The sequence below is a fragment of the Enhydra lutris genome, unplaced genomic scaffold (assembly GCF_002288905.1).
Source record: "Enhydra lutris kenyoni isolate GAN:26980312 unplaced genomic scaffold, ASM228890v2 scaffoldscaffold9, whole genome shotgun sequence".
NCBI classification, from domain to species: domain Eukaryota; kingdom Metazoa; phylum Chordata; class Mammalia; order Carnivora; family Mustelidae; genus Enhydra; species Enhydra lutris.
The window spans coordinates 58,265,407-58,290,679 of record NW_019154093.1 but is presented as its reverse complement, the minus strand read 5'-3'; the positions used below and the strand labels follow the sequence as shown (position 1 = coordinate 58,290,679).

General features: G+C 36.8%; 1 protein-coding gene across 1 annotated transcript in view; it reads right to left on the bottom strand.

The window, feature by feature from the left end:
• Nucleotides 1-706: 706 nt before the first annotated feature.
• Nucleotides 707-25,273, bottom strand: part of LOC111143257 (bromodomain testis associated) — a 64,638-nt gene continuing 40,071 nt past the window's right edge. Inside the window, exons 16-18 of the mRNA XM_022496876.1 lie at nucleotides 10,380-10,585; nucleotides 9,605-9,779; nucleotides 707-1,118 (exon numbers count right to left, since the gene is read on the bottom strand). Of these exons, the coding sequence (XP_022352584.1) occupies nucleotides 1,050-1,118; nucleotides 9,605-9,779; nucleotides 10,380-10,585 (450 nt within the window). The 3' untranslated portion in view covers nucleotides 707-1,049. The remainder of the gene's footprint in view (nucleotides 1,119-9,604; nucleotides 9,780-10,379; nucleotides 10,586-25,273) is intronic.

The window sequence follows — 25,273 nt, the reverse complement described above, 5'->3', positions numbered from 1 at the left end:
TGTTCTCTCTCCCTCTCTCAAATAAATAAATAAAATCTTTTTAAAACAATTAGCTATACTTGAATGGGTATGATTACCACTTTAATTCTAGCTATATTTCATGAAGGTGTCACCACCATTTTAGCCACAAGTGATGATATTTTTTAAATGGCTGTAGTTTAGATATTTCAAAAAATTATACTGATTATAAAAACAAATAAGGTCAAGGGAACTTTTTCTCTTTCTCTCTATAATACACACTCATTCTGAATTTTTACTTTAGATGGTTTCATAATGGGGCCTGAATCATGTTATACTTCAAGAGTCTAAAACGTTAAAATATATGAAGTGGATACACATGACTTATACATAATTGCAACTGGAGAATGATGAAACAAAAATAATTTACACATTTAAAGACTACATAGTTAAGTAAAAATGTAAACATTCATTGATATCATATATGCATATAAGAATTGTATAAGTTCCTATAGAAACTTACATCATAATATTGCTATTATTTTGCTCAAATTTAACATTATCCAAACCATAGGTAACATTCTCTTTAAACCAAATTTCAATATAACTTTTGGATACAGATCAGCAGAGAATTTTACGTAGCCTAATGGTCAAAAAAACCAAGTATTATTTGTTAGAGGTCCTAAATATTTTAAGGCAGAGAGGCATTTGTTTCAAAAGTTAAAAACTCAACAGGGGCTGTTTTTGTTACACTCTTATATATTTTTCATTTTTAAACAAGAAGGGGCTATCTCTTTTAGATCTTCACTGCTTACAAAGGGCCTATAATACATAGAAGACAATTATTTATAAAATGAATAACATCTGGGAATTTATTCAATTTTTAGGGATCCAAAATATAATTCCCTGCAAATTATACCATTTAGAAAATGAACATATAGCTATTAAAAATATATGTGAAAACTGTTTAATCATTTTAGAGCAGTCAAAATACAGTATAAGATTGGTATCTTGGTGTTTGAAATCAATCATTTACCATATGCATTTTAATCTTTTATATCATTCATTTTAAGTTGATGGTTAAATAAATTTTAATCAAAGTTGTTTTCAAACATTGTCATAATGTCACTTTGAAGAGTCATATCAATGGTACCAGCCATCTGTAGAAAGAAGGAAGAAAATTCATTATTACTTTAAAAAAACTTATGCCTTTGTTAGAACTATATAAAAATGATTACACAACATTTAGAACAGATTATACAACATGAACACTATTTAACATAATGAGTTTATGTAATTTTCTATTTCTGTTCAAATACTGACTTTTGTTAAACTCTTGTTCATGTGATAAATAAAACTTACAAGAACACTAAGAACAAGTTTAACTTCTCCATATAAGAGATAAAACTCTCAGTGTTGACAAAATATTAATAAGGACATGAACTGAGATTATATTGTTTCATTTATCTCTACAACCAACATAGCTCTAGACATATAAAATTATTTTCTGAATGGACCAGTATCTCTAACTATTTGAGGAAACTATAATATGTAACATTAAAATAACAGGCTTTCCTGGATTCTGCCACTTACTGTGTAACCTAGAGCAAATTATTTAACCAAGTTTATTTTATATATAGATATTTATGAAAATCAAACCAAAATGCATGTATAACAGTACAATGGTGTTCATTAAATGCTAAAAAGCCATTAAAAATAAGCTAAAGTAATAAAAGTCTAAGACAAAGGAAATAGGGGTGCCTGGGTGGTTCAGTTGGTTAAGCATCTGCCTTTGGCTCAGGTCATGATCTCAGGGTCCTGGGACTGAGCCCCATGTCAGGCACCCTGCTCAGTGAGGAGTCTGCTTCTCCCTTTCTGCCCTTCTTGCTCCCCTGCTCACTCTCTCTTATTCTCTCAGATAAATAAATAAAATCTAAAATAAATAAGGCAAAGGAAATAAATGTTTCTTATATTCTCAAGTCTTCTCTCAAAGGTTCATGTGATGGCATCCAAAATGACACCAACTATTATATTTTTAAAAATGTTTTTTGGGGCACCTGAGTGGTGCACAGTTGGTTAAGCATCTGACTCTTGGTTTAGCCTCAGGTCATGATCTCAGGGTTATGAGGCTGAGCCCTGCTTTTGGGTTCCATGCTGAATGTGGAGTTGGCTTGGAATTCTCTCTCCATCTCCCTCTCTGCCCACTCCCTCCCCCAATTAAGCAAGTAAATTTTTTTTTAAAAAATGTTTCTTTCTTGGGGAACCTGGGTGGCTGTCAGTTAAGCTTCTGTTTTTGGCTCAGGTCATGATCTCAGGGTCTTAGGATCCAGCCCTGTATCAGACTCTCTGCTCAGCAGAGAGTCTGCCTCTCCCTCTCTGATCTCTCTTGCTCTCACTCTCTCTCAAATAAATAAAATCTTAAAAAAAAATGTTCTTTTGCTTTTTCATCAGTAAATAGTAACAGCCTAGAGTGTAGGTAAATGTGTCAGTCTGCAACTAACTGGTTGACTTCCTGGATGAGAAGTATTCCTATTGGCTATGTGGGAGATGATTTGACATTATGGCTTATATACCAAAAGGATATTAAAAAGTTACATGTGACTCTTATAAACTACAAATATTGCTTTTAAAATGTCATAGAAACAAAAGGATAAACTATTAAATCATAACCCAGGCTACTTTCCTAATGCCAACTAATGCCTAGGATGCCTAATGCCTAGGATGCCATATGTCTGTCCCAGAGAGTTCCCCAAAGTTCTATTTTAACCCTCCAATATGAGAGTTGGATACACTGTCCTCATCTAAATATCATGTGATATTCCTGTTAAGTATCCAGACATACTGCAAAATTATAAAAATATGTAATGAAAACTTGTTTTTACTTTAAAAGTACCTTATTTCAGACTGTCTTCCATCTTGACTAAAATCTGCAGTGTGAAATATTGATATGGAACTATTATTCTCTACACCAGCTAACCTCTGATACCATGATTTACCTAACTAACACTCTGCAGCTATCATTATAACCTAACATATACACCTCAACCATTCAGATTTAAGATCAAATACTTGGTCAAGGGAACTGGGATGAGGTGAATTCATGGAAACTCTGCTAGGTGTCAAGTTACTATATCTTTTTTTGAGTACATATCTGTAAATTAACAGCAACATAAGAGTTTGGGTTGTCAAAAATTATAGTAGGTAGATCCAAGATCTGGTTGTTAGTTATCAACTCTGTCAGATGTGGTGTTAGTTACATTTTGGTGGCTTCCAGGTCCAGACAAGTTCCAGAAAAGTGCTTAGGATATTAGAAATTATATTAGGTTACCTCACTGGGTTGTTAGGTAGCAAGTAAGTTGCTGAGAAATCACATATAGGTACCTGAAGTTTGGCCCTCATGAGAACCAACAGGAAAAATTCATAAGTCATTAGAGAAAACAGTCCTAGCTAAGTACTAATGAAAAATTATGTGCTCCTAAAAAAAACCACAAGAAAAGGTTAAATGTTTAAGTTAAGTTACTTAAACCTTTAATTCATTTAAATTAAATAAAATTTAAAATTTAGTTTTTAAGTGGGATTGGCCACATTTCAAGTGCTCAAGAGCCATATGTGGCTAGCTGCTATTATATTTGATTTCATAGATAAAGAATATTTCATAGTGAAAAGTTCTGGAAGACCACATTGTTGTAAACACCACATGTTACAACACCGCCAAATACAGTTTATTTCTCCCTTAGTATTATAAAATAAGAAGCTGACAAAACTTTTGTACATTATTCCTTAGTAAATTCATTTGTATGATAATCAACATACAGCCAAAGTCAGTGGCTTTTTTCTTCTCAAACTACGTTCCTGAATGTCCTATGAATACCTGCGTCTTTCCCAGGATCACAAAAATATCCAGCACCCAACAAGTTAAAATTCAACATCTGGCATCAATGATTACCATATAAAGAAGCAGAAAAACATTTCCATAAAGAGACCAATCAATCAACTGAAACCAACCTGGAGCTGACACTCAAAATTATCAGAGAAGCCCACTGAAATAGGTTATGATAATTGTATTTCATTTGTTCAAAAGCTTAATAAAAATATTTTTAAAATATTTTTAAAAGACTCAAATTCAACTTTTAGAGATGACAGTTACAAGGTCTTAGATGAAAAATACACTGGATAGAATTAACAGCAGATAGACATTCAAGATTAGTGAACTAAAGCAAAATGAAATGCAGAAAAAAATTGTTTTATTGTTTTATTTAGTTATTTGAGAGAGAAAGCAAGCACGAGTGAGAAGAGGGAAGGGGAGAAGGAGAGAGAGAATCCCAAGCAGACTCCTTGCCCATTGCAGGGCTTAATCCTACAACCCGTGAGATCATGACCTGAGCCGAAATCATGAGCTGGACACCAAACCGACTGAGTCACCCAGGCACCCTGGAGGGAAAGAAAAAAACTGGTCTAAATCAAAAGAGCATCAGTGTGGGACAACTTCAAGTGGCCTAGTAAGTGCTCAAAGGAGGAATAGAGGAAAAAGAAAAAAATATGAAGAAATAATGGCCAAAATTTTCCAAGCTTGACGGACACTATAAACAAACATTTCTAATAAGCCCAACAAAGTATAAAAGCAATAGAAAAAAACCCCAGTGATGAATAAAACTGTTAAAAGAAGCCAGAGGAAAGGCATGTTATACAAAGATACCAAATTTCTCACTGGAAACAAAGCAAGCAAGAAGCTAGTGAAGGAACATCTGAAAGTACTGAAAGAAAAAACATTAACAATCTAGAATTCTATATTCAGCAAAAAAATATTTTAAAAAATAAAGGCAAGTTTAAAACACAAAAGCCTGCACATGTGTGTTTATAGCAGTTCACTGTAATTGCTGTAAGCTATAAGCAACCAAGATGTCTATCAATAGGTGAATGGATAAACGGTCATACAGCCACATACTGGGAGTATTTATTCAGCCAAAAAGAAATGAGCTATCAGACTACAAAAAGACACAGAGGACCTTAAATGCGTATTACTAAAGTGAAAGAAACCAGTCTGAAACAGCTATACATTGTATGATTCTAACTATATGACATTCTGGAAAAGGCAAAATTATGGAGATAATAAACAGATGAGTGTTTGGAAGGGATTAGTAGGAGATATACAGGGGACTTTTTAAAAAGGGTAACTATTCTGATGGTACTGTAATGATTGATCTATGTCATTACATATTTATCAAACCCATAAAAAGCACAACACAAAGAGTGAACCCTAAAGTAAGCTATGGATTTTTCTTGATAGAAACTAAGGTTGACAGTGATGTGTCAATGTAGTGCAATACTGGTTCACAGATCATGGGCTGCTGATAGTGTGGAAGGTTATGTGTTGATAGATAGGGGGCAGGGGAGGAATAAGTGGGAACTGTATTTTGGGCTCAATTTTGCTTTGAATCTAAAATGTTCTAAAAGATAAAGTTTATTACTGATATAAAAGGGCCAAATAGAGGTATTTTCAGATATATAAAACTTGAAAGAATTTATCATCAACTGACCCACACTACTAGAAACGTTAAGTCCTTTAGGAGAAAGGAAAATTAATACAGTTTGGGAATCTGGATCTAAATGAATGAAGAGCACTGGAAATGATCAACTACATAGGTAAATCTACAATTTTAAGTTATTTAAAACTTCTTTAAAAAGATCTTATTTATTTGGGGGCGTGAGAGCACAGTAGGGGGGAAGGGCAGAGGAAGAGAGAAAAGCAGATTTCCCACTGAGTAGGGTGCCTAATGCAGGGCTCAAACCCAAGACCCTGTGATCATGATCTGAAGTCAGATGCTTAACCAACTGAGCCACCCAGTCATCCCTAAAATTTTTTAAAAAGATAATATGACGTGATTATCTGGTTTTTTTGAGTGTTGAATTTGAGGAGTTCTTTATAGATCTTGGATATCTGTCCATTGTCTGTAGTGTCATTTACGAGTATCTTCTCCCATTCCATGGGTTGCTTCTTTGTTTTGTTGACTGTTTCCTTTGCTGTGCAGAAGCTTTTGATCTTGATCAAGTCCCAAGAGTTCATTTTCGCTTTTGTTTCTTTTGCCTTTGGAGACATCTCTTGAAAAGAAGTTGCTGTGGCTGATGTTGTAGAAGATACTGCCAATGTTCCCCTCTAGGATTTTGATAGATTCCTGCCTCACGTTGAGGTGTTTTATCCATTTCAAGTTTATCTTTGTGTATGGTATAAGAGCATGGTCAAGCTTCATTCTTCTATACATAGCTGTCCAATTTTCCCAGAACCATTTATTGAAGAGACTGTCTTTTTACCACTCTATATTTTTTTCCTGCTTTGTCAAAGATTATTTGACCATAGAGTTGTGGGTCCATATCTGGGCTCTCTACTCTGTTCCACTGGTCTATGTTTTTGTGCCAGCACCATGCTGTCTTGGTGATCACAGCTTTGTAGTAAAGCCTGAAATCAGGCAATGTGATGCCCCCAGTTTTTTTTTTTTCTTTTTTAACATTTCCTTAGCATGAACATGAACAGACACTTCTCCAAAGAAGACATACAAATGGCTAACAGACACATGAAAAAATGTTCATCATCACGAGCCATCAGGGAGATTCAAATCAAAACCACATTGAGATACCACCTTACACCAGTCAGAATGGCCAAAATCAACAAGACCGTTAACAAGTGTTGGAGAGGATGTGGAGACAGGGGAACCCTCTTACACTGTTGGTGGGAATGCAAGTTGGTGCAGCCACTTTGGAAAACAGTGTGGAGATTCCTTAAGAAATTAAAAATAGAGCTACCCTATGACCCTGAAATTGCACTACTGGGTATTTACCCCAAATATACAGATGTAGTGAGAAGAAGGGCCATCTGTACCCCAATGTTCATAGCAGTAATGGCCATGGTCGCCCAACTGTGGAAACAGCCAAGATGCCCTTCAACAGACGAGTGGATAAAGAAGATGTGGATACTATGGAGTATTATGCCTCCATCAGAAAGGATGAATACCCAACTTCTGTATAAACATTGATGGGACTGAAGGAGATTATACTGACTGAACTAAGTCAAGCAGAAAAGGTCAATTATCATATGGTTTCACTTACTTGTGGAGCATAAGGAATAACGTGGAGGACATTGGGAGAAGAAGAGGAGAAGTGAGTTGGGGGAAATCGGAGGGGGAGACAAACCATAAGAAACTGTGGACTCTGAGAAACAAACTGAGGGTTTTGGAGGGGAGGGGAATGGGTGGTTGGGTGAGCCTGGTGGTGGGTATTAAGGAGGGCATGTATTGCATGGATCACTGGGTGTGATGCACAAACAATGAATCTTGGAACACAGAAAAAATAAAGTTAAAAAAAAGATAATTTGACTACTTAAACATTAGCATATAATCTGGGAGAGGAGAAATGGAAGTACATCGCTGTAAGGTTATTCTACCAAATGCGAAGTGGTATAGCATTACTCATAGGAACACTGTGTTAAGCTAAAGTATATACTAAAGACTCTAGAGCAACATCAAATAACAGAGTGTTGCTGATAATAAGCCAAGGAAGCAAATAACACAGAACCATAAAAACATGATTAGAAGAATGTAGGGGGGAAAAGAGCTAACAAGAACAGACAAACAAAAGAAATAACAAGACATTGCACTCAAACTTAACCTTATCAATAATCATATTGAATGTGGTCTATCTAAACACTTGTATAAAAGGCAGAGGTTGGATAAAAAAAAAAAAAGCAAGACCTCACTACATGTTGCCTATATGAAATTCACTTTTTTTTAAAGATTTTATTTATTCATTTGACAGATGGAGATCACAAGTAGGCAGAGAAGCAGGCAGAGAGAGAGGAAGAAGCAGGCTCCCCACTGAGCAGAGAGCCCCATGTGGGGCTTGATCCTAGAACCCTGGCATCATGACCTGAGCCGAAGGCAGAGGCTTTAACCCACGGAGCCACCCAGGTACCCCTGAAATTCACTTTAAATATTAAAATAGGGGTGCCTGGGTGGCTCTGTGGGTTAAGCCTCTACCTTCGGCTCAGGTCATGATCTCAAGATCCTGGGATCGAGCCTGCATCAGGCGCTCTGCTCAGCGGGGAGCCTGCTTCTCCCTCTCTCTCTCTGCCTGCCTCTTTGCCTACTTGTGGTCTCTCTCTCTCATTCTCTCACTCTCTGTCAAATAAATAAATAAATAAATCTTTAAACATATATACATATTAAAACACAGGTTAAAAGTAAAAGGACAAAAACATTTTTTATACCATACCAACATAAGTCATACAAAAGGTGAAGTAGATATGTTTCCAAGTAAATTTCTGAGTAAATAGTATCATCAAGAATCAAGATCATTTCGTAATGAAAAGGGGATTAATTAATCAAGAGGATGTAAAAATCCTAAATGTTCAGGTATCTAACAACACAGCTTCAAAATACATGAAATAAAACAGAGTTACGAGGATAAAAAGACAATTCTACAACTATTTAATCATAGATGGCAATGCCCCCCTTTCAGTACTTGGTAGAATAAGCCGGCAGAACATCAGCAAGAATATAGGCAGGAGTCTTGAACAACACTATCAACCAATTTAGTCTGTTTAATACTTTACTCAACAGCAGAATTCACATTCTCCTCATGTGCAGAGAAAATATTCACCAAGGTAGACCATAATGTGGACCGTTAAAAAAGTATTAATGAATTTAAGATGTTACATATTCTCGGACTACAGTGGAATTGAAATCACTAACAAAAATTACTAGCCAGAAAATTCCCAAATATTCGGAAACTATATACTTCTAAATAATCCATGGATGAAAGAAGGAATTAATTCTAGTTTGTAAACATTATTTTCTATATATTAAGACTCTTAAACATGTCAGTTTTTTTTTTTCCTTTCCAATTTTATTAAGGTATAATGGACTTAGGGGCACCTGGGTAGCTCAGTTGGTTAAGTGTCTGCCTTCGGCTCAGGTCATGATCCCAGGGTCCTGGGATCGAGCCCCACATTGGGCTCCCTGCTCAGCTGGAAGACTACTTCTTTCTCTGCCCCTCTCCGTAACTCATACTCTTTCTCTCTGTCTGAACTAAATAAATAAAATTCTTAAAAAGAGAGAGATATAACTAACTTACAATGCAAGTCAACTTCTTCATCTAGTGTTCATTCAACTAGAACACTGACCTGGGATATATGGCGTAACTTTTGGCCAAAATTTATCAATAGTTTATGGATTTTTCAAGAATTAATAACAGTAAGTGATAAACCACTCTATCTCTACACCAGGAAATGTTCCTATGTGTTTATTACTACATGTAAATTCATTCTGTCTTCACAACAGGTATTATTCCCACTTTACAGACAAGGAAATTGAGGCACAGAGAGGTTAAATAAATTGCCAAAGCCCACAAGTCTGGGAAATGGCAGAACTAGTAGCTGAACCTACATAGTCTAGTAGCTTCATGACCATACTCTATGATTACACTCTCTCTGACTATAAAATTTTTATTTTAGGCTCTGATTTTAGAACTTGATCCTCACCAAAGATGTAAATTCACTGTCTATGAAAACCACTCTGAATTTGTCTTTGAATCTGTAGAAGATACTGCTCTGTTAAATCGTTCCTTAGTTAGATTTAGTAAACTAATATTTACTTACTGCTTCTCTCCTCCTCCGCTCTTGCTCTTTCTCCCTTGCTAAATTACGGTCTTTGAGGAGCCAGAGTCTGTATTTATCTTGAGCTTCAGAAGACTGCTGATGTTCCTTCTGTTCTTCCCCAAGGTACTGGTTTTGTGTCTTATTTGAAAAGGATTCTTCAGTGAAGCCAAGGTCCCTTAAAGAAAAAGTATAGCTCAAAGTAGGTTTCAAGTTCCTTAAAAGTTCTCATTACAAAAGATATATTAATTAAATTATAAATATAAAGCAGTGTTTTAGATTCCCTTTTCATATGTTATGATGTCATTTTTAAGTTTGACTTTTGATGTCAAATTTTGCAAAGGCAATCTGTATTAGCAAGAGAAAGTTATGGAAACTAACCAAGGTGTACTACTATGTTCTTTCACACAGAATGGAAGTAAGATATTTCTGGAAAGTAGTATCATTATGATTTAGCTATATTAGTATCTTGTTATAAACAGCTTAATCACTTGATAATTTCTATCCTCCTCAAAGTAGATACTACTTGTCAGTTAAAAAAATCAATAAAATTGTACTTTCTGCAATTATAATTTGCTTTGTGTTCTACTAAACAGATAAATCATGATCACTTGACAAAAAAGAAATATATTTAAAATTACATGTCTACCATAAGGGATGGATGAATGGATGTCTGCAAGCAGACATGAACGAATATTTGAATAAATAAAAGGAAATAGATAAATGAAAAAAAAAAAAGACTATCTCTGAGCCTCCTTTAATACAGTAAATTACAGACCTCTGATTTTCTTGAAGTATTTTTGTTTCCTTGGTATTCTGTTCCAGATGTTTCCGTATTAGTTCCTGTGTTCGAGCTTTTACTTCTTTTTCTATTGCTGCTTTTCTAAACTGGTTGAAGAGCTCATCTGAGGATTTCAGTACACCGGATGTTTTGACTGGTTTGCCTAAACTTTTCCAAGAGTCTGCATTCTTGATCTTTATATCCTAAAACAAATATTTGATTTAGTTTGCGTCTACAGATGTCAACCAAATTATGGAAGGAAAACAGTATTCTTTGATATAGTAATAGGTCAAATTAAGATTCCAAAGGCCTTCATGTAATTTTATCAAATTATGAAAAATACTGAAAATGTATCAGATAAGCTAAACTCATTAATCTAAGACCAAATTAAAATAGCATGCTTACCAATTATTTCAATTTAATGTACATACACAGTTGACTGTTGAACAACATGGGGATTTGCGGTTGCTGGCACTTACATAGTCAAAAGTCCGTGTATAACTTCTGACTCTCTGAAAAAACTACTAATAGCCTCCTGTTGACTGGAGGGCTTAACCAATAACATCAGCAGTCAATTAACACATATTTTCTATATTGTAAGTACTAATATACTGTATTCTTACAATAAATTAAGCTAGAGAAGAGAAAATGTTACTGAGAAAATCGTAGTGAAGAGAAAATACATTTACAGTACTGTACTGTATTGGAAAAGCTAGCTTATTATAAGTGGACCCAACAGTTCAAACGAGAATCTAAAAGGAATAAAAAACTAAGTAAACACTAAGTCAGTCATGTAAAAAAAAGATATTTATGGTCCCATACAAAAAATAAACCAAATATACAAATTATTAATAAGATGCAAAGAAAGATGATGCCATAAGAGTGGCATGGTATTTGCTGGGAACCCTCTGACATACTTTTTTCTTTCCTTTCTTAAAAAATTATCTGACTGTGACTACTGTTCTTAAATGAGTTCTATCATGCTCTAGATCCATGCAACCCAAGAGAAGTGTAGTTTAAAATTTTCCAGTACAGGGGTGCCTGGGTGGCTTGGTTGGTTGAGTGTCCGGCTCTTGATTTCAGCTCAGGTCATGATCTCAGGGTTGTGGGATTGAGTCCTGAGCCGGGCTCCATGCTCAGCAGGGAGTCTGCTTGAGGGAGTCTCTCTCCCTGGGCCCCACACCCCCTGCTCATGTGCACACTGCTCTCTCTCTCTCTCAAGTAAATAGATAAATCTAAAAAAATAAAATAAAATTAAGAAAAAATGAAATTTTCCAGCACAGGGATTATATCTGGAAGAAGGCAGAGTAGGAGAATCCTAAACTCACCTTGCCCCATGGATACAAATAGATAACACACATAGAGGTATAAATGACCCAAGACAGGCAGAACAGAATCTACACAGCTAAATATAGAGAAGAGGCAGGGTAGGAAGGGCCAAAAGGTGGTGGGAAGCTAGAGACCCACTGCACTTTCTGTGGGTCTGTCTATGGGAGGGAGGGATACTGAGCATGGGCATGAGAATGAGACAGACGCCCGACACACCACAAAGATGAACCACCATAATATGTGGCTTTCGAACCAGAGAAGCAGAATCTCCTAAGTTCTTAGAATCAGCAGGTCTTTAACACTTGGAACGTTAAAACTCAGAGGGCTCTGTGGGAGAACTGGGAGGGTAGAGTCTAAGTCCTTACAGAGAGCACAACAAACAGCACTGTGGAGAACAGCAATAGAAACACCAATATGAAAACCTCTGGGGTGTGTGCATATATATATATATAAAAGGAGATTTGTTTACTTATCTCAGAGTGTACAGTGGACATGAGTTATAGGGGCAGAAATCAATGATAGACTTCTCCAGGAACAAAGGAGTTGGTCGGTACCATTTCCCTCCCCTCACCCCCAGCTTAGACACCTGGAACCAGCATGATCACAACACTCTCCACATAACTTGCTAACACCACTTGCTCTGCCCCCATGCTTCTGCAAACCTGGACCCTAAAACCCAGCTTGCTTTGATGCCAGTCCAGTGAACTGAGGTGGCTCTTGCTGGCACCATGCCCTACCCTGCATTCTCCTGTGTACTTACACCATCCAATATGCCCTTAAGACCATCCAAAGTGATGCCACAAGCCTGGCAGTGTGCAAGCAGCCCTGACAGAGACTAGTACCACTCCAAAGTGACCACTACTCTGGGGAGAGGGGAAGATAAACATACACAGCAGTCCAACTGCAGCCCCAGCCATGGGTTGGGGCCAGACATCTAGTCTAGCTGTAGGACCCAACCACCAATGAAAGCTTGTCAGGACAAAACACAGGGAAAGCACTCAGCAGTTCTGTGCTACTGCCTCTGTGGCAAATGCCTGGTCTGACTCAACTTAAACCCAAAGCAACTGAAGACTGGCTCACTAACAAAACTGGAACCAAATCTTGCCTACAACAGGCAATGAGCCATTGCACATAAGTACGCTGAAGGCAAAAGTGGCTTAGCGACAACAGTAAGGCACACGTGACATACACAGAAGACATGCCTGAAGTGCCAGGTTCTGTTAAACAGGGAACACTGCACTGCAGGAAGGGTACTACATGACCTCTTTTTCAAAAGTCGATTACTTTCAAGTGTAGATGTAGCTGACTTTTGTAACACAAAGAAACAGACACAGAGAATTAGACAAAATGAAAAGAGGAATATGTTCCAAATGAAAGAACAGGACAAAGTCATAGCCAGAGACCTGAAATGAAACAGATCAGTAGTATGACTAGAAGAGAATTTTAACTGTTGGTCATAAAGATACTCACTGGATTTCAGACAAGAGTGAAAGACCTCAGTGAAACCATTAAAAAAGAGATAGAAAACACACACACACACACACACACACACACACACACACACACACACACACACACACACAGGAACAAACCAGAGAACAGGAACTCAGTAAGTGAAATTAAAAATAACCAGATGGGGGGCGCCTGGGTGGCTCAGTGGGTTAAGCTGCTGCCTTCGGCTCAGGTCATGATCTCAGGGTCCTGGGATCGAGTCCCACATCGGGCTCTCTGCTCAGCGAGAAGCCTGCTTCCCTCTCCCCTCTCTCTCTCTGCCTGCCTCTCCGTCTACTTGTGATCTCTCTCTGTCAAATAAATAAATAAAATCTTAAAAAAAAAAATAACCAGATGGAATAAATAGTAGGCTAGGGGAAGCACAAGAACAGATCAGCAACGTGGAGGGTACAGTAATAGAAAACAATCAAGCCGAAAAGGAGAGAAACTAGTAATAATAGTAGTAGTAGTAGTAGTAATAATAAAAGATGAAACAAGACTTAAGGAACTCAGCAACACCATCAAGCATAATAACATTCACATTATAGGAATCCCAGAAAGAAGAGAGACAGAAAAGGGGAGAGAAAATTTATTTGAAGAAGTAATAACTGTAAACTTCCCAAGTCTGGGAAAAGAACCAGAAATCCAGATCCAGGAGGCACAGAGAAGCCCCAGCAAAATCGATCCAAGGAGGTCCATACCAAGACACATAGTAATTATTTTATTTTTGAGAAGATTTTATTTATTATTTATTTTTTCTTCAAGACTGAGAGAGAGAGAGTGTGTGTGTGACAGAGTGAGAGAGGGAACACAAGCAGGGGGAATGGGAGAGGGAGAAGCAAGCTTCCATGGAGCAGGGAGCCTGATGCCAGGCTTGATCCCAGGACCCTGGGATCATGACCTGAGCTGAAGGCAGATGCTTAACAACTGAGCCATTCAGGCACCCCGACACATAGTCATTAAAATTGCAAACTATAGTTTTAAAAGCTTCAGAAGAAAAGAAAACATTTAAGGGAAAGCCCCATAAGGCTATCAGCTAATTTTTCAGCAGCAACTGTACAGTCAAGGAAAAAGTGGCAAGATACATTCAACATGCTGAAAGAAAAAAAAAGAATCTGTAATCAAGAATACTCTATCAAGAAAGCCTATCATTCAGAAAAGGAGACAGAGAGTTTCCCAAAGTTAAAAGAATTCATTACCACTAAACCAGCCCTGTGAGAAATAATAAAGAGGACTCTTTGAGTGGAAGAAAGACCGTAATTAGGAGTAAGAAAAATAGGAAACAAAAAAGCAGTAAAATTAAGTATAGTTACAAAAATTAGTCAAGGGATTTACAAAATAAAAGAATGTAAGGTATGATACCACATATCTAAAACTTAGTGGGGGTAAGGTGGACAGTAGTAAGGAATAGGTCCAACCTAAAGGACCATCAAGTTAATATAGACTGCTATATGCATAAGATGTTACATACAAACCTAACAGTAACCAAAAACTAAAAACCAGTAATAGATATGCCAAAAAAAAAAAAAAGAGAAGAGAAGAGAATCCAAGTCTATCACTAAATAAAGCCAACAAACTGTATGAGAAGAGAACAAGAAAAAAAATCAGGAACAGGGAAGACCTACAAAAATAACCATAAAGCAATCAACAAAATGGCAGTAAGTCCATACCTATCAATAATTACTTTGAACGAAAATGGACTAAACACTCCAATCAAAAGACAAATGGTGATGGAATGGATAAAGGAGCAAGGCTCACCAATATGCTGTCTCCAAGAGACTCATTTCATACTAACAACACATGCAGATTCAAAGTGAATGGATGGAAAAACATTTACCATGTGAGTGGAAAATAAAGGAAAACCATGAGAGCAATATTTGTATTGGACAAAACAGACTTTATTCTTTTTATTTTTTTTAATTTAGTGTGGTATATTTATTTCAATAGATTCCTATACAGAAGTGGTTCTCAAAATGTGATCCATGGATCTTTGAAGGTCCTCAGATATTTGTAGGGAGTCCACAAGATCAAAACACTTTCCCTAATAATACTGAAACATTATTCACACCATTTTCCTTGTGTTGACATTTGCCCTCACGGTACAAAAGTAATGGTTGGTAAAACTGTTGGGCAGGGGCACCTGGGTGGCTCAGTGGGTTAAAGCCTCTGCTTTAGGCTCAGGTCATGATCTCAGGGTCCTGGGACCAAGCCCCGCATTGGGCTCTCTGCTCTTCAGAGAGAGCCTGCTTCCTCCTCTCTCTCTCTGCCTGCCTCTCTGCCTACTTGTGATCTCTGTCTGTCAAATAAATAAATAAAAACTTAAAAAAAAAAAACACCCATTGGTCATGAAAACATAGAAATTAGTGGCCTCAAACTATATAAATAGTCATTAGTCATTGTGTTCTTTACTGCCACATTTTCAGTGTGAAAAAAATCCATTATACTAAAGAATATTCCTGTTAAAGCTACAATTATTTCATTAAATATCTACCCTGTTATGCCCTCTTTTTTAGTTTTTAATTTTTTTTAAATTAACGTACAATGTATTCTTTGTTTTAGGGTTACATATCTCTGATTCTTAAGTCCTTCATAATACACAGCACTCACCAACAGATACTGCTCCCTCAACATACATCATTCAGCCACCCCAACCCTCCCACCCCCCTCCACTCCAGTAGCCCTCAGTTTGTTTCCTGAGACCAAGCATCCTTACAGGTTTGTTTCCTTCTCTGGTTTCGTCTTATTTCATTTTTCCCTCTCTTCTCCTCTCTTCCCCTATGCTCCTCTGACTTGTTTCTCAAATTTCAAACATCAGTGATATCCTATGATAACAGTCTTTCTCTGATTGAATTATTTTGCTTAGTTAGCATAATACCCTCTAATTCCAACCATGTTGTTGCAAATGGTAAGATTTCATTTTTTGATGGCTATGTAATATTCCTCTGTGTGTGTGTGTGTTTACCACATCTTCTTCATCTATTTCTCTGTTGATGGATCTATTTTCTGTCCATAGTTTGGCTATTGTGGACATTGCTGCTATAAACATTCGTGGCCATTTGCCCCTTTTGATCACTACATTTGTATTTTTAGGGTAAATATCCTGTAGAGTGATTGCTGGGTTGTCAGGTAGTTCTATTTTCAAATTTTGAGGAACCTCCATACTGTTTTCCAGAGTGACTGCACCAGCTTGCATTCCCACCAACAGTGTAGGAGGGTTCCCCTTTCTCTGCATCCTTGCCAACATCTGTCATTTCTTGACTGGTTAATTTTAGCCATTCTGACTGGTGTGAGGTGGTATCTCGTTGTGGTTTTGATTTGTATTTCCCTGATGCCAAGTGATATGGAGCACTTTTTAATGTGTCTGTTGGCCATCTGGATGTCTTCTTTGCAGAAATGTCTGTTCATGTCCTCTGCCCATTTCTTGATTAGATTATTTGTTCTTTGGGTGTTGAGTTTGATAAGTTCTTCACAGATTTTTGATACTAGCCCTTTATTTGATATGTCATTTGCAAGTATCTTCTCCCATTCTGTCAGTTGTCTTTTGGTTTTGTTGACTGTTTCCTTTGCTGTGCAGAAGCTTTTGATCTTGATGAAGTCCCAATAGTTCATTTTCGTTTTTGCTTCCCTTGCCTTTGGAGATGTGTCTAGCAAGAAATTGCTATAGCTGTATTCCAAGAGGTTGCTGCCTGTGTTCTCCTCTAGGATTGGGATTCCTGTCTCACACTGAGGTCTTTCATCCATTTTGAGTCTATTTTTGTGTATGGTGTCAGGAAATGGTCCAGCTTCATTCTTATGCATGTTGCTGTCTAATTTTCCCAACACCATTTGTTGAAGAGACGGTCTTTTTTCCATTGGATATTCTTTCCTGCTTTGTCGAAGAGGAGTTGACTATGGAGTTGAGGGTCCTTTTCTGAGTTCTCTATTCTGTTCCACTGATGAATGTGTCTGTTTTGGGCCAGTACCATACTGTCTTAATGATTACAGCTTTGTAATAGAGCTTGAAGTCTAGAATTGTGATGCCACCAGCTTTGGTTGTTTTTTTTTTTTTTTTTTTTCAATGTTCCTTTAGCTATTCAGGATCTTTTCTGGTTCCATACAAATTTTAGGATTATTTGCCCCAGTTCTATGAAGAAAGTTAATGATATTTTGACAGTGATTGTTTTGAATGAATATATTGCTCTAGGTAGCACAGACATTTTTTGTGTGTGTGATTTTTGAAATATTTTTTATTATAATCTTGTTTTATATTCATTTAGCCAACATATTATTCATCATTAGTACTATGTTGAACAGCAGTGGTGATAGTGGAGATCCCTGCCATGTTCTTGACCTTAGGGAAAAAGCTGTCAGTTCTTCCTCACTGACAATGATATTCGCTGGAAGTTTTTCATAGACGGCTATTATGATATTGAGGTATGTACCCTCTATCCTTACAATGAGAAGAGTTTTAATCAAGAAAGGATGTGTTGTACTTTGTCAAATGTTTTTTCTCCATCTCCTGAGAGTATCATACAGCTCTTATCCTTTCTTTTATTAAGTAGTATTATCACATTGATTGATTTACAGTTATTGAACCAACCTTGCAGCCCAGGAATAAATCCCACTTGGTCATGGTGAATAATCCTTTTATTTATTTTTTTAAAGATTTTATTTATTTATTTGACAGAGTTCACAAGTAGGCAGAGAGGCAGGCAGAGAGAGAGAGGGAAGCAGGCTCCCTGCTAAGCAGAGAGCCCGATGAGGGGCTCTATCCCAGGACCCTGAGATCATGACCTAAGCCGAAGGCAGAGGCTTTAATCCACTGAGCCACCCAGATGCCCTGAATAATCCTTTTAATGTGCTGTTGGATCCTACTGGCTAGTATTTTGGTAAGAATTTTGGCATCCATGTTCATCAGGGATATTGGTCTGTAATTTTCCTTTTTGGTGAGGTCTTTGTCTGGTTTTGGAATCAAGACAATGCTGGCCTCAGAGAATGAGTCTGGAAGTTTTCCTTCCATTTCTGTTTTTTGGAACAGTTTCATAAGAATATGCATTAATTCTTCTTTAAGTATTGGTAGAGGGGTGCCTGGGTGGCTCAGTCATTGAGCATCTGCCTTCAGGTTGGGTCATGATCCCAGGGTCCTGGGATTAGCCCCATGTCAGGCTCCCAACTCTGTGGGAATTCTGCTTCTCCCTCACCCATTTCTCCTATTTGTGTCCCCTCTCTCAATGTCTCTCTTGCTCTCTGTCAAATAAATAAATAAATAAAATCTTAAAAACAAACAAACATGATATTAAGATTTATTTATTTATTTGACAGACAGAGATCACAAGTAGGCAGAGAGGCAGGTAGAGAGAGAGGAGGAAGCAGGATCTCTGCTGAGCAGAGAGCCCGATGCAGGGCTCAATTCCAGGACCCTGGGATCATGACCTGAGCTGAAGGCAGAGGCTTTAACCCACTGAGCCACCCAGGTGCCCCAGAAACACGACTTTAAATGTTTGGTAGATTTCCCCTGGGAAGCCATCTGGTCCTGGGATCTTGTTTGTTGGGAGATTTTTGATTACTGCTTCAATTTCCTTCCTGGTTATGGGTGGATAAAACAGACCTTAAAACAAAGACTGAAATAAGAGACATAAAAAGAAGATCTAACAGTTGTGCCTATCTATGCACCCAAGATAGGAGCACCCGAATATATAAAGCAGCTAATAACAAACATCAAGGAAGCAATTAATAGCAATATAATATAGTAGAGGACTTTAACACCTGACTTACATTGATGATATATTATCAAGATGGAAAATCAAGAGGAAACAGTGGCTTTGAATGACACACTGGATCAGATGGAGCCAAAAGATACAGTCAGAACATGCTATCCTAAACCAGCAGAATACACATTCTTTTCAAGTGGAAACAGCACTCTCCAGTATGGATCACATGTTAGGCCACAGAATAAATCTTGACAAATTCAAAAAGATCAAAGTCATGTCACACATCTTTCCCAACCACAACATTATGAAACTAGCAGTCAACCACAAGAATAAATCTGGAAAGAACACAAATATATGGAGGTTAAATATCATGCTACTGAATAATGAATTTTTCAACCAAGAGATCAAGAGGAAACAAAAATATGTGTAGGGACAAATGAAAATAAAAACACAATGGTCCAAAATCTTTGGGATGCTAAGAGGGAAGTTTTTAACAATACTGGCCTACTTCAAGATGCACGAGAAACCTCAAATTGACAACCTAACCTTACACCTAAAGAAGCTAGAAGGATAACTACAAACAAAGCCTAAAGTCAGCAGAAGGAAGGAAATGATAAAGATTGAAGCAGAAATAAGTGAGATAGAAACTTTTCCCCTAAGATCAGGAAAAAGACAAGGATATCCGCCCATTCTCATCATTTTTATTCAACATAGTTGGAAAGTCCTAGTTTTAACAACCAGACAAGAGAGGGTGTCTGGGTGGCTCAGTTGGTTAAGTAACTGCCTTTAGCTCAGGTCATGATCCTGGAGTCCCAGGATCAAGTCCTGCATTGGGCTTCCTGCTCAGAGGGAAGTCTACTTCACCCTTTGACCCTCCCCATTCTCATGCTATCTCTCTCTCTCATTTTCTCTTTCAAATAAATAAATAAAATCTTTTTTTTTAATTTATTTTCAGCGTAACAGTATTCATTGTTTTTGCATCACACCCAGTGCTCCATGCAATCCGTGCCCTCTCCAATAAATAAAATCTTAAAAAACAAACAAACAAACAAAAAAAACAACCAGACAAAAAGAAATAAAAGGCATTGCCATTGGTAAGGAAGTAAAACTTTCACTATTTGCAGATGACATGATACTATATTTAGAAAACCCCAATTACTTCACCAAAAAAACTACTAGAACTGGTAAATGAATTCAGTAAAGTCACAGGGTACAATAAAATCAGTATACCAAAAAAAAAATCAATGTACAGAATTCCATCGCATTTCTATACACTAATAATGCAGTAGCAGAAAGAGAAACTAAGAAAACAATCCCATTTACAATTGCACCAAAAATAGTAGACATCTTAGGAATAAACTTAACCAAGGAGGTGAAAGACCTCTACTCTGAGAAGTATAAAATACTGATAAAAGAAACTGAAGATGACACAAACAAATAGAAGGTATTTCATGCTCATGGATTGGAAGGACAAATATTGTTAAAATGTCCACACTACCCAAGACAATCTATAGATTTAATGCAATCAATATAAAATATAAATATAATTTTTCACAAAGCTAGAACAAATAATCCTAAAATTTGTATGGAACCATGGGTGCCTAGGTGGCTCAGTCAGTTAAGTATCTGACTTCAGCTCAGGTCATGATCCTGGAGTCCCAGGATCAAGTCCCACATTGAGCTTCCTGCTCAGCAGGAATTCAGCTTCTCCCTCCACCTCTCACCCCACTCATGTTCTCTCTCTCCCTCTCAAATAAATGCATAAAATCTTTATTTAAAAAATCTGTATGAAACCAGAAAGACCTCAAATAACCAAAGCAATCTTGGAAAAGAAGAATCAAACTGGGAGTATCACAATCCCAGGTTTTAAGATATGCTGTTAAGCTACAGCAATCAAACCAGTATGGTACTGGCACAAAAACAGACACATCAATCAATGAACAGAATACAGAGCAGAAAAAGAAACCAATGATTAATCTTTGACAAAGATTTACAATCCCATTTCATAAAATGTATAGTTGAAAAAGTAGATATGCACAATCAAACTATTATTCCAAACATACTTATGTTTTCCAAAAACTGAACTATCAGTTTTAAATTTTAAATTAATTAAAAAATAAGGCTTAAATCTCAGTTCCTCAGTTGCAGTAGCAACATTTCAAGGGCTCAATAACCATATGTGGTTAGTGGCTACCATACTGGACACTATACAATGCAAGTCTAGAAGGCTCTTCTAAGAGTTAAACTGCCACATTCTCCAGTACGGATCATGCGTTAAACCGCAAAACAAGTCTGAATAAATGTAAGAAGACTGAAATTATATCAAGCATTATTGCTGACCACAATAATATGAAACTAGAAATCAATTACAAGAATAAAACTGGAAAATTCACAAATATGGAGATTAAACAACATGCTACTACTGAACAACCAGTGGCTCAAGGAAGAAACTTAAAAAATAATAAATATCTTGAAACAAATGAAAATGAAATACTACTAGCAAAATGTATGGGATATAGCAAAAGCCATTCAATAGGGAAGTTTACAGTGATAAAATCATGAAACAAGAAAGATCTCACATAACCTAACTTTGTACCTCAAGGAACTAGAAATAGAAGAACAAAGCCCAAAGTTAGTAAAAGGAAGGAAATAACAAAGATCGGGGCAGAAATAGTTTTAAAACACAAGAGAAAAGATTAATTAAACTAAAAGCTGATTTTTTGAAAAGACAAAAAAAATAGATAAAACTTGAGTTAGATTCACCAAGAGAAAGAAGATTCAAATAATTAGAATCAAATGAAAAATATTATAACTGATACCACAGAAATAGAAACATAAGAGACTAAATGAATCATTATAAGTCAATGAAATGAACCTGGAAGAAATGGATAAATTCCCAGAAACATACATATCTTTCAAGACTTAATGGTAATGAAACAGAAAATTTTAACAAACTGATTTCTAGTGAGGACAAAAAGTCAGCAATCAAAAGCCTCTAAACAAAAATCCAAGAACAGATGGCTTCACATTTAAAGAATACCAGTCCTTCTCAAACTCTTCTCCCCCAAAATAGGAGGGGGACTCTTCCAAATTCATTTTATTATTTTTTCTTCTTTTTCAAAGATTGTATTTATTTATTTGACAGACAGAGATCACAGGTAGGCAGAGAGGCAGGCAGAGAGAGAGGAGGAAGCAGGCTCACTGCTGAGCAGGGAGCCGATGTGGGGCTTGATCCCAGGACCCTGAGATCATGACCTGAGCCGAAGGCAGAGGCTTTAACCCACTGAGCCACCCAGGCGCCCCCCAAATTCATTTTAAAGCCAGGATTACCCTGATACCAAAACCAGTAAGGACACAAGAAAATTATATAGACCAATATCCTTGATGAACACAGATATAAAAGTCCTCAAAAAAAATTAGTAAACCCAATTCAACAATACATTAAAGGGATCATATACCACAATCAAGTAGGATTTATTCCAGCAATGCAAGGATGGTTCAACGTCCATCAATCAGTATGATATACCACAATAACAAAATGAAGAAGAATCATATGATTACTTCAACTGATACAGAAAAAGCATATGACAAAATTTATTTATTTGAAAGGGGGGGGAGGGGCAGAGGGAGAGAGAAACCCAAGCAGACTCCAAGCCTAGCACAGAGGCCAATGTGGGGGCTCAATCCCATGACCCTGAGATCACAACCTGAGCCAAACCCAGGAGTCAGATGCTTAACCGACTATGCCACCCAGGTGCACCAACAGCTGTTGGGGTGATAAAAAGTCTCAACAAAGTGGGCACAGAGGTAAGGTGTCTCACACAATAAAAGCTATATATGACAAGAACCATAGCTAATAACATACTCAACAGTGAAAAGAAGAAAGCTTTTCCTCTAATATTAAGAACAAAATAAGGATGCCCACTCTTGCCAATTCTATTCAACATGGTATTATAAGTCTAGCAAGAGCAATTTGGCAGGAAAAATATATAAAAGGCACTCAAATCATAAGTAAAACTGTCAGTATTTGCAGATTACGTGATAGTATACAGAACCCAATAGGCTCAACAAGAATAAAACCCTATTAGAATTATTAAATTCAGTAGATTTGCTAGTTACAAAATCATTTTACAAAAATTCATGCTGTTTTCATACACTGATGACAAACTCTCAGAAAAAGACATTAAAAATACAATTACATTTATAACCACATCAAAAAGGACAAAATACCTAGGAATAATAAACTAAGGGCATGAAAGACCTATATACTGAAAACTCTAAGACTTGTGAAAGAAACTGGTAAAAGAAATTGAAGACACAAATAAATGAGAAAATATTCCATGCACATGGATTGAAAGAAAGAGTATTGTTAAAGTATACCCAAGGCAATCTACAGAGTCAATGAAGTCCTATCAAAATTTCAAAGGCATTTTTCACAGAAACTGAACCATATTAATATCTGTAAGGAACCACAAAAGACCTCGAAGGGTCAAAGAAATCTTGAAAAAGAACAAAATTAGCATCATGCTTCCTAATTTCAAACTATATTACAAAGCTATCGTAATCACAATAGTATGGTATTTATATAAAAACAGATACACAGATCACTTGAACAGAACAGAGCCCAGAAATAAAATCACACAAATTTGGTCCATTAATATACAGCAAAGGAGTGAGGAGTATAGAATGAGCAAAGGATAGTCTCTTCAATAAATGGTGCTGGGAAAACTGGACAGTTCCATGCTCTGTACAGCAAAGGAAACCAACAAAAAAGATTAGCTACTGGAGAAAATATTTGCAAATCGTGTATGTGACAATAGGTTAATATCCAAAATACATAAAGAACTCATACAACTCAATAACAAAATACTCAAACAATCCATTTAAAAAACAGACAGAAGATCTGAACATTTTTCCAAAGAAAATATACAAATGGACAACAGGTCCATGAAAAGGTGCTAAACATCACTAGCCACCAGAAAAAGGCATATCAAAACCACAATGAGGTATCATTTCACACCTGTTAGAATGGCTATCATCAAGAATATAAGAGATAACAAGTACTGGTGAGAATGTAAAGAAAAGGGAATCCTTGCATACTGTTGATGGGCATATAAACCAGTATGGCTACTAATGAAAACAGTATAGAAGTTCCTCAAAAAATTAAATTAAAAATAACCATAAAAAAGGAAATCTTGCCATTTGTAGCAACATGGGTTGATTTGGGGGGCATTATGCTAAGTGAAATAAAACAGAAAAATAAATAATGTATGATTCCACTTATACGTGGAATCTAAACAAAAAAAATGAAACCAAACTCAGAACAGATTCGTGGCTGCCAGAGGAGTGTGGTGAGGAGTGGGGAAATTGAATGAAGGGAGTCAAAAGGTACAAACTTTTGGGATGCCTGGGTGGCTCAGTGGATTAGGCCTCTGCCCTCAGCTCAGATCATGATCTCAGGGTCCTGGGATTGAGCCCCGCATTAGGCTCTCTGCTCGGCGGGGAGCAGGTTTCCTCTCTCTCTCTCTGCCTGCCTCTCTGCCTACTTGTGATCTCTCTCTGTCAAATAAATAAATAAAATCTTAAAAAAAAAAAAGTACAAACTTCCAGCTATAAAATAAGTAAGTTCAGTAGATGTAATATATAGCATGGTGACTAACAGTTAATAACACTAGATTATATTTGAAAATTGTTAAGAGAATAGACCCTAAAAGTCTGCATCGCAAGAAAAACAATTTGTAACTGTGTGACACTAGACTTACTGTGGTGATCATTTCACATTACAAATATTGAATTATTATACACAAATAATGAATCACTATGCTGTACATCTGAAAACTAATACTTATGTTTATTATATCTCAATTTAAAAAAAAGAGTTAACCTGCCTACTGTGTAAGGAAAGAAGAGGATTATATAATACCAAAACATCCTCTGTTGAAATTTATTTTTTTATAATTTTCTCCATAGTAAGTACGCTTAATTGCTCTTTTCATATTTTTCCATGAAATACTAGGGAGAAATTTGTCAAGGGTCCCAGATAAAGCATAAGGAAATGTGTGACTAGATATACTCATGGGACTTTAACTTCTGTCCCAAAGAAATAAAAGGAGTCCGACATCACCAGTGGTCACCTAGATGTCCTTTGGAAGTGTTTGCCATATGCTGCCAATAAAATCTATTCTGTTCTTACTCACAGAACAGGCTAAATACCAGTTGCAGAATTCTTATGACTACTTGGTCATTTAAAGCATCTCATCTTCGGGGCGCCTGGGTGGCTCAGTGGGTTAAAGCCTCTGCCTTCAGCTCAGGTCATGATCTCAGGGTCCTGGGACCAAGCCCCGCATTGGGCTCTCTGCTCAGCAGGGAGCCTGCTTCCCT